At 38.4% G+C, this 17,394-nt stretch overlaps 1 protein-coding gene across 1 annotated transcript in view; it reads right to left on the reverse strand.

Annotated features, from left to right (window-relative positions):
* Positions 1-17,394, reverse strand: part of GlyT (Glycine transporter) — a 135,996-nt gene that overhangs the window by 45,105 nt on the left and 73,497 nt on the right. Inside the window, exons 8-10 of the mRNA XM_083124458.1 lie at positions 12,366-12,603; positions 7,781-7,909; positions 684-893 (exon numbers count right to left, since the gene is read on the reverse strand). Coding sequence (XP_082980584.1) covers positions 684-893; positions 7,781-7,909; positions 12,366-12,603 — 577 coding nt within the window. The remainder of the gene's footprint in view (positions 1-683; positions 894-7,780; positions 7,910-12,365; positions 12,604-17,394) is intronic.

Here is a 17,394-nt window from a genome sequence, read left to right on the forward strand (position 1 = left end):
TGCTTCTCATACACCAAGGTGGGGTGTAAGGGGTGTTCCTACCACGTAGTGCACCCAATAGTCAACCTCATTTACACGTAGTACACCCTGGACTGCAGACTAACAAGGCTCTGGCGACTGACCCCATGGCCAGTATAATTTGTTTGTCTTGTCCTGTGTTTTGTCCTTATTCTTGCTGAGTGCTCCTTTACAGCCTCAGCTTTCAACGAAAGTCAGAAGATTTTAATATTTTATGATTTTAGTTATGCAACGTTAGAGTTGTTATGTGTAACGATAAGGGGCTGGACCCCGTATAATGTGACGGGTGCAAAATAGTCTTAGTGCCGACGCACCCAAAATTTTAAATTCAAATTCAAATTCAAATTCAAAATTCATACACCAAGGTATGTCCGTAGCAAATTGCATTACATTATGGCCAATAGTTTGATTTTATAAGCGAAAATCAGGGACCGAGAGGGAGTGAAACAAAATGTGAACAACCATTAGAAAGCTTCGTGAAAGCTGTACATTTCCTGACTACACAAATGCATTCTTTTCCACGTTTGGAAGCTATCAAATTTTTATCTGTTTCGTAATGTGATAAATGGAAGCTTCGTTAATTCATGTTATATGTTGCAGTGAACAAAGATAATATAAATAGCACAGATTACGGAATTATGATATGAAATAAGTAAGGGAGATACCAGCAGAGCCATCGGCGTGACCACCTTCCACATCCACCTCCAGAAGAACATCCAGCTGCGCGACTGGGCACCGATCATCTCCTGGATGTCCATGAGGAACCTGTCCGCCCCATACACCCACGCGATGAGGATACACTCCGAGATGGCGATCAGAAGCACCGACCAGTTGGCGGCGTATTTATCCACCAGTTGCAGCCAGTACATGCCGCTCTGAAACAGTGAACAAAATCGGAAAATATTTTATTAATTATGTTATTGCATTATTATAAATACGAAAATGAGAATTGTAGCGTTAGTATATAACTTAATTGTTCTTCGCGAATCACCACTCGAATGTAAGGAAGCGCCTAACCTGCTTGTAATCTGAATGTAATTAACTTGTGGCTGCAATTTGTAAATTTAAATTTATTTCTCTCACAAACAAGATAAAAGGAAGGAATGTATAATATCTCAAATTTCAAAATTTGTAACGTTTAATGAACATTTATATAAAAAAATTCAATGAATTTAACTTTATTATGATGCGATTTGACTGAAGTTAAAGATGCTATTAAAAGGCTAAAGAATAACAAAGCACCTGGCATTGATTTAATACCAGCTGAGTTAATTAAATATGGTGGGAATTCGTTAATATGTCAAATTCATAAATTAATTTGTTTAATATGGAATAAAGAAGAAATCCCTCAACAGTGGAAAGAATCCATAATTGTTCCTGTGTTTAAAAAAGGTGATAAAATGAACTGCAATAATTACCGTGGAATTTCTCTACTCTCAAGAACATATAAAATATTATCTAACATTCTTTTAACAAGACTAACCCCATATGCTAATGAAATTATAGGTGATTATCAATGTGGATTTAAACGTAACAGATCAACTACAGATGAAATTTTTCACATCAGACAGACACTTGAAAAAAAGTGGGAATATAATCAAAATGTCCATCAGCTATTCATTGATTTAAAAAAAAGCGTATGATCCGGTCAAAAGAGATAAATTATATAATATATTAGTAGAGTTTGGAATACCTAAGAAGATGGTTAGTATGATAAAAATATGCACCAGTGAAACAGAAAGTAAAATTCGAGTGGGTATTAATATGTCTGATAAATTTACAATTCATGATGGGTTAAAACAAGGAGATGCATTATCTCCATTGCTCTTTAATTTTGCCTTAGAATATGCTGTTAGTAAGATAAAAGAAACTAAAGAAGGACTAAGATTAAATGGTGTGACTCAGTTGTTAGCATATGCAGATGATGTAGATTTACTGGGGGATGATGTAAATACAATTAAGAATAATGCTAAAATATTTTTCAAAACTGCTAAAGAGATAGGTTTGGAAGTTAACAAAGAGAAAACTAAATATATGCTTACAGGCCGAAACCAAGTGTTAGGTAATAATCAAAATCTAATTATTGATAACAACTCCTTTGAACAAGTTTCCAAATTCAAATACTTAGGAGTAATATTAACAAATGAAAATTATATTAAAGAGGAAATAAAAAGCAGGCTTAATTCAGGAAATGCATGTTACTTCTCTCTTCATAAACTTTTGTCTTCTCGTTTAATATCTAAGAAACTAAAAGTTAAAATATACAAAACAGTAATTTTGCCTGTAGTATTATATGGATGTGAAATTTGGTCGCTTACATTGAAAGAGGAACATAAATTGAGAGTATTTGAAAATAAGATCCTTAGGAAAATCTTTGGACCTAAAAGGGATGAGGAGACAGGTGAGTGGAGAAGGTTACATAATTTAGAACTACATAATTTGTATTCATGTCCAGATATTATTAGAATCATTAAATCCAGAAGACTTAGGTGGGCCGGCCATGTGGCACGAATGGGGGAGGAAAGAGGAGTTTACAGGATTGTTGTTGGGAAACCTGATGGTAAGAGACCTGTAGGAAGGCCAAGACGAGGATGGAGGGACAACGTTGAGATGGACCTAAGGGAAATCGGTAGGGATGGAAAAGAGTATATAGAACTTGCTCAAGATAGGGAAAGATGGAAGGCCTGTGTTGCTGCAGCCATGAACCTTCGGGTTTAAGAAGGCTAGGGAGTTAGTTAGTTATGATACGATAATTATGTAACCAAAATGGGGTGGATATTTATATATATATATATATATATATATATACAATTTATACCTACCGTTCTTTAGCAGAATAGAGAGTTTTGCACTTCCTGAGTGAACTAAAAACGGGACTGTCTGTTTGGAAGAGGCGTTAGTTAAGCATTTCCTGGGTGGACTAGGAAAGAGACTACCTGTGTGAAACAGGCCTTCGTCATGCACTCCGTGGGTGGACCAGGAAGGAGACTGCCTGTGTGGATCAGGCGTTAGTTATGCACTCCATGGGTGGATTAGGAAGGAGACTGCCTGTGTGGAAAAGGCGTTAGTTATGCACTTCCTGGGTGGACTAGCAAGGAGACTGCCTGTGTGGAACATGCGTTAGTTATGCACTTCCTGGGTGGACTAGGAAGGAGACTGCGTGTGTGGAACAGGCGTTAGTTATGCACTTCCTGGGTAGACTAGGAAGGAGACTGCCTGTGCGGAATAGGCGTTAGTTATGCACTCCTTGGGTGAACTAGGAAGGAGACTGCCTGTCTGGAACAGGCGTTAGTTATGATTTTCCTGGGTGGACTAGGAAGGAGCCTGCGTGTGTTGAACAGGCGTTAGTTATGCACTTCCTGGGTGGACTAGGAAGGAAACTGCCTGTGTGGACAGGCGTTAGTTATGCACTTCCTGGGTGGACTAGGAAGGAGACTGAATGTGTGGAACAGACGTTAGTTATGCACTTCCTGGGTGGACTAGGAAGGAGACTGCCTGTGTGGAACAGGCATTAGTTATGCACTCCCTGGGTGAACTAGGAAGGAGACTGCCTGTGTGGAACAGACGTTAGTTATGCACTTCCTGGGTTGACTAGGAAGGAGACTGCCTGTGTGGAACAGGCGTTAGTTATGCACTCCCTGGGTGGACTAGGAAGGAGACTGCCTGTGTGGAACAAGCGTTAGTTATGCACTTCCTGGGTGGACTAGCAAGGAGACTGCCTGTGTGGAACATGCGTTAGTTATGCACTTCCTGGGTGGACTAGGAAGGAGACTGCCTGTGTGGAAAAGGCGTTAGTTATGCACTTCCTGGGTGGACTAGGAAGGAGACTGCCTGTGTGTAACAGGCGTTAGTTATGCACTTCCTGGGTGGACTAGGAAGGAGACTGCCTGTGTGGAGCAGGCGTTAGTTATGCACTTCCTGGGTGGACTAGGAAGGAGACTGTATGTATGGAGAAGGCGTTAGTTATGCACTCCCCGGGTGGACTAGGAAGGAGACTGCCTGTGTGGAGCAGGCGTTAGTTATGCACTCCATGGGTGGACTAGGAAGGAGACTGGTTGTGTGGAACAAGTTTTAAATAAAGTTTCCTAAATTCATTAATATACCATTCAGTACCGGATGAAACCTCTCCATTGAACTTGAAGTTTACTCCCTACCTCACACCCAGGCGACTAATCTTCTTCTTCTTCTCTTGCACTACAGCCCTTGGTGTTCTCTGGCGTCCCAAATAATCTCTCTCTCCAACTCGTTCTGTCTTCAGCTACATTCTTCCAATTACTTACCGTACATTCATCCTTTTCAAATCATCCTCAACCGCATCTGTCCATCTTCCTCTTGGTCTTCCTTTCGACCTTGTTCCCCATAGTTTTCTGGTTTAATATCAAGCATTGGTTTCCTTGTAATCAAGGGGTCCCGGGATCGAAACCCAGTGGAGGTACAAGTGACTCAGATCCCACTTAAAACTGTAGGTCCAGTCCCGATTAGCCTTACTGTGCATAAAGTGGACTTAAAACAACAAATCAATCAATCAATCAACATTACCTTGTTTTCAGCTTTGGATGTAAGTTTCCAGGATTCTGCTCCATAAGCTATAACCGGTCTGATGAGTGTCCCTTAAAGTCTTAATTTTGTATTCCTGGAGAGGCTTTTGGACTTGAATAATTATATATGAATATAATTTTGTCTGTATCCATCCTGGATGGATCCTATGGTTAACTATCTCTTCCTTTTCTATATTTTTATGTAGAAGAGCTGCAAGGTAGGTGAAAGTGGAGACTCCTTCAAAACAGTATGTGCCTACATTCAGAGCCAAGGGGTTTCGTCTGTTTGGCGATCTGGACATTTTCATGTATATCGTTTAGGTTTCATTTATTAGTAGTTCAGTTTCTCTAGATTTGCTATCTATCTTTAAGAAAGTGCGTTTAAGGACTGCAAGGGTCCGTGATATTATCACATTATCATCAGCATATGAGGCAAGTATCCGAGTTGTTTTATAGAATATGCTCCCCCTTTTTGCAGTGGGCTGATAATATCATGTAGCACAATGATAAAAATTAAAGTGGACAGCGCATCCTCTTCTCCCACCCCTGTTTTTATTTTAATAGTTAATGAGACTTCACCCTGCACCATGACTCCAGCTGTTGTATTTTGAAAAGTTATTTTAATATTGAAGAATTATTTGTATCCATTATGTAGCAGGATTACTCCTCTGTAGTCATCACAGTTAATTTTATCGCCTTTTTTACGGATGATAAAGACTACTCCATATCTCCAGCTGCTGAGAATTTTCTCTTGGTCACATATCATGCAAACTAACTAGTGGACTTTCCCCCCAGAGTGCTTCTCCATCATTCTTAAATATCTCTGCTGAGAGCAAGTACTCTCCAGTTGTTGTTTTTTTATTATTTAATTTCAATATTGCGCATTTCACTTCGTCGAATGGTGATCTTTCTAACTCACATTCTGTGACTTGGGGCTGGTCTTCATCCACAATATCTGTGGAATTAGATTTATAGAGCTCCTGAAAATATTCTGCCCATCTTTTCAGGCATTTACTTTGATCCGTAAGCAGCTTCGCATATTTATCTTTACATATGTGTACTCTTGGTTGATATCCAGTACTAAGATTTCTAACAGCCTTGTACATTTATCTCGTATTACCCTCTGTCTGATGTTCCTTAACTTTCCTTACTCTTTCCTCTATCCATTGTTTCTTTTTCTTCCTACAGAGTTTAGTGGCTTCTATCCTAGCATTTTTGTATGCATCCATTAATGCTCTTGTTTCTCTTTGCAGAAGCTTTTTCCGTAACTCATTTTTCTTCTCCACTCTCTACTATTGTTTTGTAGTCCTCATCATACCAATTTTTCTATCAGATCTCTTCCTTTGCTCTAGTATCTCTTCCGATGATTCGGATATAAATTTCTGCACATCATTCCATACTTCCTCCGACTTGCATAAAAGAATTCCAAGGAAACTGAGGTTACGAAGTACAGCGCAACTGGCTACTCAATAAATGAAGGGTGCCCTGAGGCAGGTCTCTTTTTTTTAGTAACAACTTTACTAGTGCATCATTGAGAGCAGCAGCCAGTGAAGCCGCCAGGAAACAGAAGCAAGTGCTGGCGCATCCCTCGGCCACCTACCTTTCTCCTCCAATTCTTTGTCCGATCCAAGTATAAACAGTTAAAACCATCTACCTTCTTTTATTAACAAAAGTCCGGTTTAAGTGATGGAGGCCCCGGGCAATGCCAATAGAAAAAAAAAATATTTGAAACCGAGAAGTCAAGCATCAACGACTTTCCAGAACGAAAGCAAAATATCCAGTTTGTATTTATATGAAGAATTATGAAGTTAGTAATGATTATTGATTATTTCTTTAATTCAATCATTCATCCATTGTTTTCTGCCCAGGGTCAGCTTTTTCCTTGCAATTTAGATGCTGTTCGATCTTCAGCTCTTCGCTTTGTAGCAGCGTAGAATTCATTTATTTGGATGTCGTCAATTATTTGGAAACTTCTTCTTTCCCGGATCATCTTTCCCTCGACCATTCCTTCAATTGCATTCCTTAAGATGCAGTTTCTTCTCATCCAGTGGCCCAACCAATTTCTCTTTCTCTACATGGTTGTCTCCAGCATTCAATTCTTTACCCCAACTCTAGCACTGGTTCATTTCATACTTTTTCTATCCATTTCACCCGTTCCATTCCTCTCCATAACCACATTTCCAGAGCTTCCAGTCGCTTTTTCTCACTTGTTCTCAGTGTCCATGTTTTTCCGCACCATATAGAGCTCCACTCCATACTAAACATTCCATTATTATTTTCCTCAGTTCTTTGCTCATAGATCCACAGAAAACATTTTTCTTTCTATTGAAGGTTTCCTTCGCCATTGTTATTCTTACTTTTATTTCTTGGCTGAATTTCATATCATTGCTTATGATGCATCTAAGATATTTAAAGCTGTCTACCTGATCGATTCTTTCCTCCGATTCTCACATTTGCCATCCTCTGCTTTCTTCCGATCACCAGTACGAACTACAAAGTGGAACTTGAAAGTCTTAAAGCACAAGTTTATATACGTGTATATTTACTTGTAACCTAAGAAACAACAGTTGTATTTTCTTTATTTTAAGTTAATCTGAAAATGTGAACTTGAATCTAACGTTCGTTTGCAAGGATGAAGGCGAATTAGTATTGTATACATATTCAGATTTACTGGTTGATAAGAATCATTGTTGAGAGGGACAACGACATTGTTTAATTACAATTGCTTAAGTATAGAGAGTCTATATTACAAGAATGCCAATATAAGTCAGGTGACAAATATCGCCAGCAGGATTCGTGTTAACAATATTTTGCAGGAGTTGTAGGATACTACGATATTTCTTTCATCTCCTTCGGGGCTAGTAGGTGGAGAGGATTGTGTAATTGGAGAAGGCAGTCTCCCCTCCCCCGCGTCGACAGTGACCTAGTTGACTGCTATAACCAACATGATATTTTATTTTTTCATTCTCCAAACTTTAACACATAAATTCTTCCAATAACTTCTAAAATACTCGCTAGGATTTCACCAATTTTCAACTTTGCACAATATTTTAAACATAAAACTACTAAAGCCTAGATTAGACGTTCAATTTATGTCAATTTAAAGTTACATTTTTTTACCTGAAGATATTGCAGTAAAAGTTAGAACTTTTCGTCGAAAATTGTTAATTAATTTAATAATATGAAGTTCAATGAGAATAAATATTAAAATTATTGTCACTTACGTTTGTTGTAAATATTAAACCTCCGAAGTACCCGAACACAGCCACGGACAGAACGACCAGCATCTTGTTCTCGCGCAGGTTGGGGAATCTGTCCAAAATGGCCGTCGTCACGGTCTCCATGAGAGCGAACTGCAAAGGAACACACTATTGTTATTACTACAATGCCAAATTGTCATACTGTTCATTTATAATCTGCTTATTTAATTCGATTAACTCGTAGTTCACATTTTGCTTAATATTTCGTGGGATATGGTAGTGTCTGCAATGGGAAAACTGTAAAGTCATCAGACGATACCTTTTATCATCCTCAAAATTATATTAAATGGCTTTCAATTGTTGTTAGCAATATGTTTTGCACTAACACTGCAGTGGTCGCATAGAAAAAAATACGTCTTTGGTTGTGCGGATCATTATTGTGATCCATTGAATGTTATCGTTTTTATCCGTTATTTGTTAAATATATGGTTTCATAGAGACAATGGAATGTCCTTTTTATAGTATTCTGGTTCATGTAGCAAAAAATTATATGTTACTTCACTCAACACATTACGGATGGGAGCCAATTCTAAATCTAGTAAATTACATTTAAATGTGATGAAACCGAACAAAAATACATACAGGGTTATCTTAGAATCTTACTTTCATTATTCTATTTCCACACAAAATTAACAAACAGGTTTCTTGGGGTCTGGACAGACCCACTTTATATATTTGTAACAGATTTCTTTGAAAGACGTACTTTGTATATGCAAATACTATCTACGTGTCCGAATATGGTCAATGGTCGCGCTTTCAAATAAATTCTGGACGAACAGACTTCCTGGACTGTTACAGGAAGGTACACTTGGAACAAACAAAATTCAACAGTGTTGCCAAAGAGGAGTATGATGAAAATATAAACGAGTATTTAGACTATGTACCCCGAAAGATGAACAAGTGAGAATTTTCTTGATAACTCCGGCACAAAACCCGGAATCTTTCGATGAACCATATTATATTTTCTGGCCTCTCCGATGGCGCAGTGGTAGCGTCGTCGTCTTGTTAACAAGGATCCGGGGTTCGATACCCGGTGGAGGAACATAATGGTTCGGACCCCACTTTAAACTGTAGGCCTCGTTCCGATTAGCCTTACTGTGCATAAAATTGACTTAAAAGACCAACTCAATCAGTTTCCATTTTCTTTTTGTAAGGTGTTGCTATTCTCACATTTTGACAGACGACTACAGTCAGTATTGTGCAAGTTCTCATGATGCGATCTCTAACTTAAAAATTATGATTCTGTGAGACTCAAAACTCGGTGAAGCATGTCACTGATTTATGTTCTGTAAACTGAACTTGATAGAATATTTAATTACCTATTAACTTTACTTATTTCGAGGTCTATAAAAACTTAACTTAACTTAACTCTCTAGCCTTCTTAAACCCGAAGGTTCATGCCTGCAGCAACACAGGCCTTCCAGGTCTATAAAAACAGTGTTTGGAAGTAACGAGTAAATAGTAACTGCAGTAATTTCCGAGCAGTCAAGAGATATCAAACGGTTCCATTGTTGATACGAACGAATAAGTGGACGAACCAATCGGAAAAATTATCTAGGAACAAGTTGATGCTTCAAATATTTTATTACAACAAATTACAGGTTCATAACTTGATTTGATATATCGTTAAACGTACGTATAACGATGTTTTACTTTAGATGTTTGATTGCTACAGACAGATAGACAAACCGATCAAGATGCTTTATATCACATTAGGTCAGCATTAGGTAAATTCTTCTGTGAACCGAATTTTATGTTCCTACCGTTAGTAGTTTATGAGAAAGCTATATGTATCAATTATTGTCGAATGTTGACTAGAACAAATATGAAGGCGGAGATCGCATCATGTAGATTTCAAAGCTATGGTTCGAATGTTTTATTGAAATATATCGAGGAATTGAAAATACACCAATTGCTGACTTACAATTATTTGATCCCAAGAGAAGACGGACTTGCCAATCATAATCATTTATATCACGATTAACTAGATTAACACAAAATCAAATCACCAGATACCTATCAAAAACGGATTTCTAATTTGCGGCTTTGCTGTTTCTACTAAAGGTAAGATAACACTGCCCAACATGATTTTTACCTCCAAAGAAAGAATTTGTGATTCTTAATAATTTGAATGAGTAGATAATGGAAACAATAATGATACTTGCACATCACGTCACAGTTCTGAGATATTACATTAGGTATATTTCGCTCGTACTGCTAATTTGTTGAGATGAAGAACGTAAAGTAAGCCCAGTCAACCAGCAGAAATGGAAGAGTGAAATATTAAAATACTTTGCCAGCATGACATTCTGCCTTTCCAAGCCCTCTTTCCTTTGTTTCAAACAGATAACAACAAATTTACTTGCTTGAGGTTATAAAACTTTCATGTCTTTGGTCACTCGCCCCGCATATCACTTATCTCTCCTGTTTCCTATAGCCGGGCGTCGGATTGATGACCAAGACAACCATGGGATTCTCATCAGTGCTGCATAACTTGTACAACAAATCTTAGGTTGTTGTTACATGGAAAACTAAAAGCCTTACCCTTTGTTGTACCGATGGTGTGGAGAATACCAACAAACCAACACAAAAGATCCGGACCATGCACCAGTACATTCTGGCAGTGACATACATTTATTACAGCAGGAAGACTTAAATGATTTAGCACGGGACTTAAATTTGTCCAAAGAAGCATCCGAACTTTTAGGTTGTAGACTTCAGCAATGACAATTACTTGCCCCTGGTACAAAACTTTCTAAGTTTCATCACAGCCACCAGCCCTTTGCACAATATTTTGCTATGGAGGGGAATATGTGTTTCTGTACAGACATTACTGGTTTGATGAACAAAATAGGTGTTGTATGCAATCCAGATGATGGTGATTGTTTATCGATTCCTCAAAATTTCGTTCGAAAGCAGTATTGCTGTACGTTGTCATCAGTTTCGCTGTTCCATTCTGGATTACAAAATGGTTTCACGAAATTTTGTTGCTTTTTGTGTTTGTGGGGACAGCCGTGCGAAAGACAAACATTATGTGGCGCAACGGTGAGAGAAGCGGGAGGAAATTGTTCCGGGAGTATGTAACGTAAAAGCTGAACAATTGGCTCCGCCTCTTAAAATTCTTCTTCCTTCCTTGCACATCAAACTTGGGTTGATGAAGAACTTTGTGAAGGCACTCAACAAAGATGGCGACGCATTTACATATCTGCAAAATAAGTGTACTGAGATGACGTATGCAAAATTGAAGGAAGGAACTTTCGTCGGCCCTCAAATCAGGAAGGTCATTTTGGACGAAACGTTTCAAATTTTTAGTCAGCTACAAAAACATGGGCTGCTATATGTCCTTGAAAATTCACTTCCTCCGTTCACATATTGACTATTTCCATGAAAATCTAGGATATGTTAGTGATGAACACGGGAGAGGTTTCATCAAGACATTTCCATGATGGAGAAGAGATACCAAGATCGTAAGTATCCTGCCATGGTGGGGATTATTGTTGGTTTCTTATGCGGGAGAGTAAACAGGATTACAAGCGGCAGCACAAACGCCAGCATTTGTAAGCAAGGTAACAGACATGTTTCGTTACAAGATAAGGTATCAGTGGCGTAGGTAGGGTCTGGCTAAGATGGAAACTAGTGGTACATTAAATCATGTAATCATCAAAAGTTGGATAGACCTTGAATCCCAAGGTTCACAAAAAAAAAATGCCTCAAAGGGGGATATATCCTCATGTCCCCCTCTTATCTACGCTATTGTTACGTATTATTACGTATCCATTGCACATTTGTAAGCTCATTTAACAAGATTGTGGCATGATTTTATAAGTGTGTCCAAATTTTAGTGACCATGTATCAATCTCAGTGAGAGCGTTTTACTTCCCGTATAATATATAATGATAATACTAAATCTGTTCATGTCTTTTGAACCTGACGTGACAGGACATACTTATGGTGATTTTCGAAATCAGGGCGCTCGTTTCCTTAAGAACCATCTATTTTGACCACGGAGGTATGAATTTCTTTTATGTTGTTGGGCAGTGTAATTTACGTTTTTCAGGGAGAGAGAGAGAGACGATGCTTTTATTTACATTTAACAATAGTTCAAATAAAACTATCTTTCAACACAATACATGTAACTCAATGTATTCGACACAATCATTTCTTATGTAATTTGCTTCTCATGCCAGACCGATGAAGTGCCTCTCTGATGGCGCAGTGGTAGCGTCGTCGTCATGTAATCAAGAGGTTCCGGGTTCGATACCGGTGGAGGCACATAGTGGTTCGGATTCCACTTTAAACTGTATGTCCAGTCCCGATTAGCCTTACTGTGCATAAAGTGGACATAAAACACCAAATTAACCAACCAACCAGACCGATGAAGTTAATTTTTTCGTTGGTTTATCATGTGGTATGTCTATCAGTCAACCAAATTTAATCTTTATCGAGCTTTCCAGTTTCTTAGATATCGATAGTCGACCGGCGCATACTTTTTATAGTTTTTTTTTTACAGTGTACCAATACCAGGGTATTGGGAAAACCACGTCCTCACCTGAGAGTCGAGGCCTAAGGTGAGAAGCATGACGAAGAAGAGGATGGCCCAGAGGGGGGAGACGGGGAGGCGGGTCACCACCTCCGGGTAGACGATGAAGGCCAGCCCCGCGCCCTGGTCCACCACCTTCTTCACCTCCACCTGCAGCTCGTGGGCCAGGAAGCCGATCACCGAGAAGATCACGAAGCCAGCGAAGAAGGACGTCAGGATGTTGGAGACAGCCACGATCAAGGAGTCCCTGCAACGACACAAATGATTAAGGCAAGCGAAGTGAAAATATTGGAGCAGAAAGCAAACACATATCGTGCAAATGTGGAGTCTTACCATCTGTCAGATGTAAGTACGCGTACACCTTCAAATAAACACAGGCATTCTTATTAACCTGCAGTCGACACACCTGGGTCCTAGGGACCCGCAAATTTGTTTGGCCTTGCATTAAGAAATGGTTGACAGCAATGACGTGACTGGCACAGAAGTCTCCTAGCCTTTTGTTCCCTTCGAGTCAGGGAAGTGGTTATGGTCGAGAGGGTGTTCCTGTACCAGAAGGAACTAGAAAGGTGTATCGTTACTTCTTGTGTTAACGCATGTTTTACGACGACGAAGTTATGTTGAACATTCTTGCAACCATGAATGATTCCCCATCATATATTGATGATATCAGTGGTATTTATAGTAAATACTCGCGTACTTTCGACGTGGTCAAAGGCCACGTCTTGTACGCTCGCATGCGTGACCTTCGGCCACGTTGTACGCGCAATCATGTTATAGATGGGGTTCTTCATAGATCTTAATGACTTTGAAAATGTCTGCATGTTGCATTGGATGAAGGGGAACAAATGTATAAGTTTGCTAATTTGAAAAGTTTACAAAATAACGTTATGTGTGTACTCTAACATTGTACACATATTCAACACATTATTGTCTTATTTTCGTAATAATGAACTGGGTAAATATTGTCCATTTCAAAAAAGTTAGATATTTCATATAAACGAATTGAATAGCGACACTATATTAGAAAAGGAGTATTTACGTCTTTTGTCATTTTCACATTTTAAAACGTAATTAAAAATAATTGTTTTCCGTAATTACGTGCGCTCGCCGACGTGGTTCGCTTATTTGGAAAGTTTTGAACGTAACTTTGTGTATGTACGGGCTCTATCTAATATGGTATTTTCTTAATAATAAAGTGAGTAAACAATAACCGTTTCAAGATTTCTTGTATAAACGAATTCAATAGATAGCGACTTTATATTGAAAAAGCAATATTTACTTTTTTTGTCATTTTGACATTTGTAAACGTAATTGAAAAATAATTGTTTTTCGTCATTTCCCATCAAATTTCTACGTCTCCTCTGTAATAAATTCTGATGCTCATGTTTTGAAATTCGAAAAGTCTAGCATAATTCCCTTACAGTAATTTTCCGATCGAAAATAAACTTTCTTTAAATTCCCTAGCAACATCCGTTTCCATGTACAACAACAAGCACGGCAAGCTCTAAAGAATTGTTTGTTACTATACGCCTAAACATTTAGTTAAAACAAGGACGTTGTAGATATTTTCGCACTAAGTATAACAATATATGCGTAATTGTGTCTGGACTGAATCTTCCTCTTACGTAGATGTCACTCTTGTTTCAGGCACCTTTTCAAAAGCAGGAGTTTTTTCATCTGTGTGTGATCTGTGAGAAATATAATGTATCTCGACAATTAAGAATTGAAGTAAACAATGTGAGCTAAAAAGAAAAGCCATAGAAACGGTTGCTAAGGACGTGAAGAAAGGGCATTTTCACCCTTAAAAAAGGGCTAATTAAGGGATTTCTTAATTTTCTCGGTCTTCTGGGACGATTTCATGGGGGGTCGTAATCGGGCATTTTTCGCCTCCGGGGCTTCCTTCATGGAGAACATTTATGTCAGTGAGTCAGTGAGTCAGTTGTGGGATTGGGGCTTTATATATATTGGACTTCCGTACTTTAGACGTGGCCTTCGGCCACGTCTTGTACGCTCGCATGCGTGATCTTCGGCCACGTTGTGGGCGTAATCATGTTATAGATGGGGTAAAATGTCTGCATGTTGCATTGGACGAAGCCAAACAAGTGTATAAGTTCGCTAATTTGAAAAGTTTAGAAAGTAACGTTATGTCTGTATGGGCTCTAATAAGGTATAAATATTCAAAATATTATTGTCTATTTTCCTAATAATAAACTGAGTAAGTAATAATAGTTTCAAGATAATTAGTTGGATGTTTTGCATAAACGAATTCAATAGCGACACTAAATTGGAAATGGAATCTTTCTGTCATTCTCTTCAAATTCCTACCTTGCCTCTGTAATAAATTCTGACGCTCGTATTTTGAAATTCGAAAAGTCTAGCATAATTCCCTTACAGTAGTTTTTGGGGTGAAAATAAACTTTCTGTAAGTTCCCTAGCCACGTCCGTTTCCATGGTGAACAACAAGCACGGCAAACTCTCTAAATAATTGTTTGTTATTATACCTCTAAACACTTAATTAAAACAACCATGATGTAAATATGTTCGCATTGAGTTTACCAATATATACGTTTCGCTTATTTGTAAAGTTTTGAACGTAACTCTGTGTACGGGCTCTAATATGGTACAAATATACAAAATATTGAAAATTGTCTATTTTCTTAATGATAAAGTGAGTAAGCAATAACTGTTTCAAGATAGTTAGTTAGATTTCTTGTATAAACGAATTCAAGAGCGACATTAAATTGCGAAAACAATATTTACGTCTTTTGACATTTTCACATTTGTAAACGTAATAGAAATAATTGTTTTCCGTCGTTCCCATCCAAGTCCTACCTCTCCTCCGTTATAAATTCTGACGCTCATGTTTTGAAATACGAAAAGTCTAGCATAATTCCCTTACAGTAGTTTTTGGGGTGAAAATAAACGTTCTTTAAGTTCCCTAGCAACGTCTGTTTCCATGGACAACAACAAGCACGGCAAAAACTCTAAATAATTGTTTTTTATTATACCTCTAAACATTTAGTTAAAACAACCACAATGTAGATAATATTTTCGCATTGAGTTTACCAGTATATACGTAATTGTATCTGGGCTGAAACTCCTTATTATGTAGATGTCACCCTTGTTTGGGCCACGTTTTCAAAGCAAGCAGTTGATTCATCTGTGTGTTGTAGATCTGTGAGAAATATAATGTATCTCGACAATTAAGAATTGAAGGAAACAATGTCTGCTGCAAAAAAATGCTCGTGGCAATGGTTGATAAGGACGTGAAAAAAGGGCATTTTCACCCTTAAGGAAGGGCCGATTGAGCGATTTTCGAATTTTCTAGGCCTTTTGGGACAATTTCATGGGGGGTCGTAATCGGGCATTTTTCGCCTCCGGGGCTTCCTTCATGGAGAACATTTATGTCAGTAAATGATGGGATTTGGGCTATATATATACTATATATATATATATATATATATATATATATATATATATATATAGGATAAGGTTAGTGAAGGTGAATCAGCTACAGAGGAAAGTGTACAGGGAGATGCTAATGAAATTGAATATGCCAATGCAGAAGCAGATGAATACGAAGCTGACTATGGCAGTGAGAATGGCAAATGTAATTTCTTTTAAAGTAAACACTGGTATAAGTTGTATAAAACTTCAGCAGTACATGGTAGAATTCCGCAATACAATATAATGCCTCGAAGTTCCACTCTGAGGCTTTGGCACAAACTGTAGTTGTGTTATTTTCTTATTCCTGTGTTTTATAATTAATGTAATTAGTATGTAATTATGGGCACATTTGGTCATCTCATATATCAAGATTGTAGCTAGTTCTTGAGATATACTAATTTCTATACATGCATGTTTTGTCATGCAGTAAATATATTTATCAAAAGATTCTTATTTTTTTAATATGAATATATTAATTATTTTATGATATCAACACACTGTTGTCACAACTGCTAACAAACATACTTCAATGTAGTATCTTTGAACATTATCTGTACAGGGTGGGCCAAAAGTCCCTTACCACCCCTTGTAAAAATCGTTTTAGTGGAAATTGATGAATAACAACCATGTGTGACCACATTAGGCCTAGAGGGAAGTCATAAGGTGGGGGTGCTCTTGACGGCGGCCATCTTGAAAGCCGCCATCTTGGATACAAGTCCAGTTTTGTAAATGGGAAGGTAGGCATGCGATACATGATTTTAGGCTAGAATTTGATAAGGAAAACAATGGTGAAGTCGTAATGTTGAAATCTTCATTTGTTAAAAAGTTACAGGCATTCAAATGTTGGAATCACACCTTCATTTTTTATTTGTTGCAGGTGCCTAAATCATGCCACTAACCACAGAGGAGAGGAAAGAGTTAATAAGGGCATGGGGTGGAAGGAGTGCAAGGGTTGTAGCAGCTGAATTTAATGAACGGCACCCAGATCGACATCCTGTGTCTCATGTGAGTGTTGCCAACCTCTTCCAGAAATTCATGCATACTGGTTCAGTAGCGGACAAACCCAGGTCTGGAAGACCCACTATGCAACAGACGAAGGCACAACCATAGCAGTGTTGGCATCTGTTGAAACATCACCACACCGCAGTACTCGTTGCCTCTCAGCGGCATGTGGTGTCAGCTGTACATCCATCAGACGCATCCTAAAGACAAACAATTGGCATCCAGTGACGTGCACTGAGGAGTAGCTAGTCTAGCACAGATAGATCAATCAATCTCACATCTCTAATTATTTTCAAATCACAATATTTATTATCTTGTTAAAGCCACATTTATATGCAACACTTTTTCCACACACATCTCGTCCCTCGGTATGATCAGCGGGCAAAGCTGGCCTGTATCGCTCTTCCTCCGCCTCACCAGTTCCAGATAGAAATGAAGGAAAAGGGAATATGTCTGCCTCTATCTCCCTTGCCCCCCCGCTGCAATGGTTGAAAGCCAGTGCTTTCAGGTTCCCCAGTCTATCTGCTCTAGGACAGATAGGGGATTGGTTTCCCTTCGATTTCTTTGTAAATCCTCTAAAGAAGTTAGG

Source organism: Lepisma saccharinum, chromosome 6 (genome assembly GCF_977018435.1).
Source record: "Lepisma saccharinum chromosome 6, izLepSacc3.1, whole genome shotgun sequence".
Taxonomy (NCBI): domain Eukaryota; kingdom Metazoa; phylum Arthropoda; class Insecta; order Zygentoma; family Lepismatidae; genus Lepisma; species Lepisma saccharinum.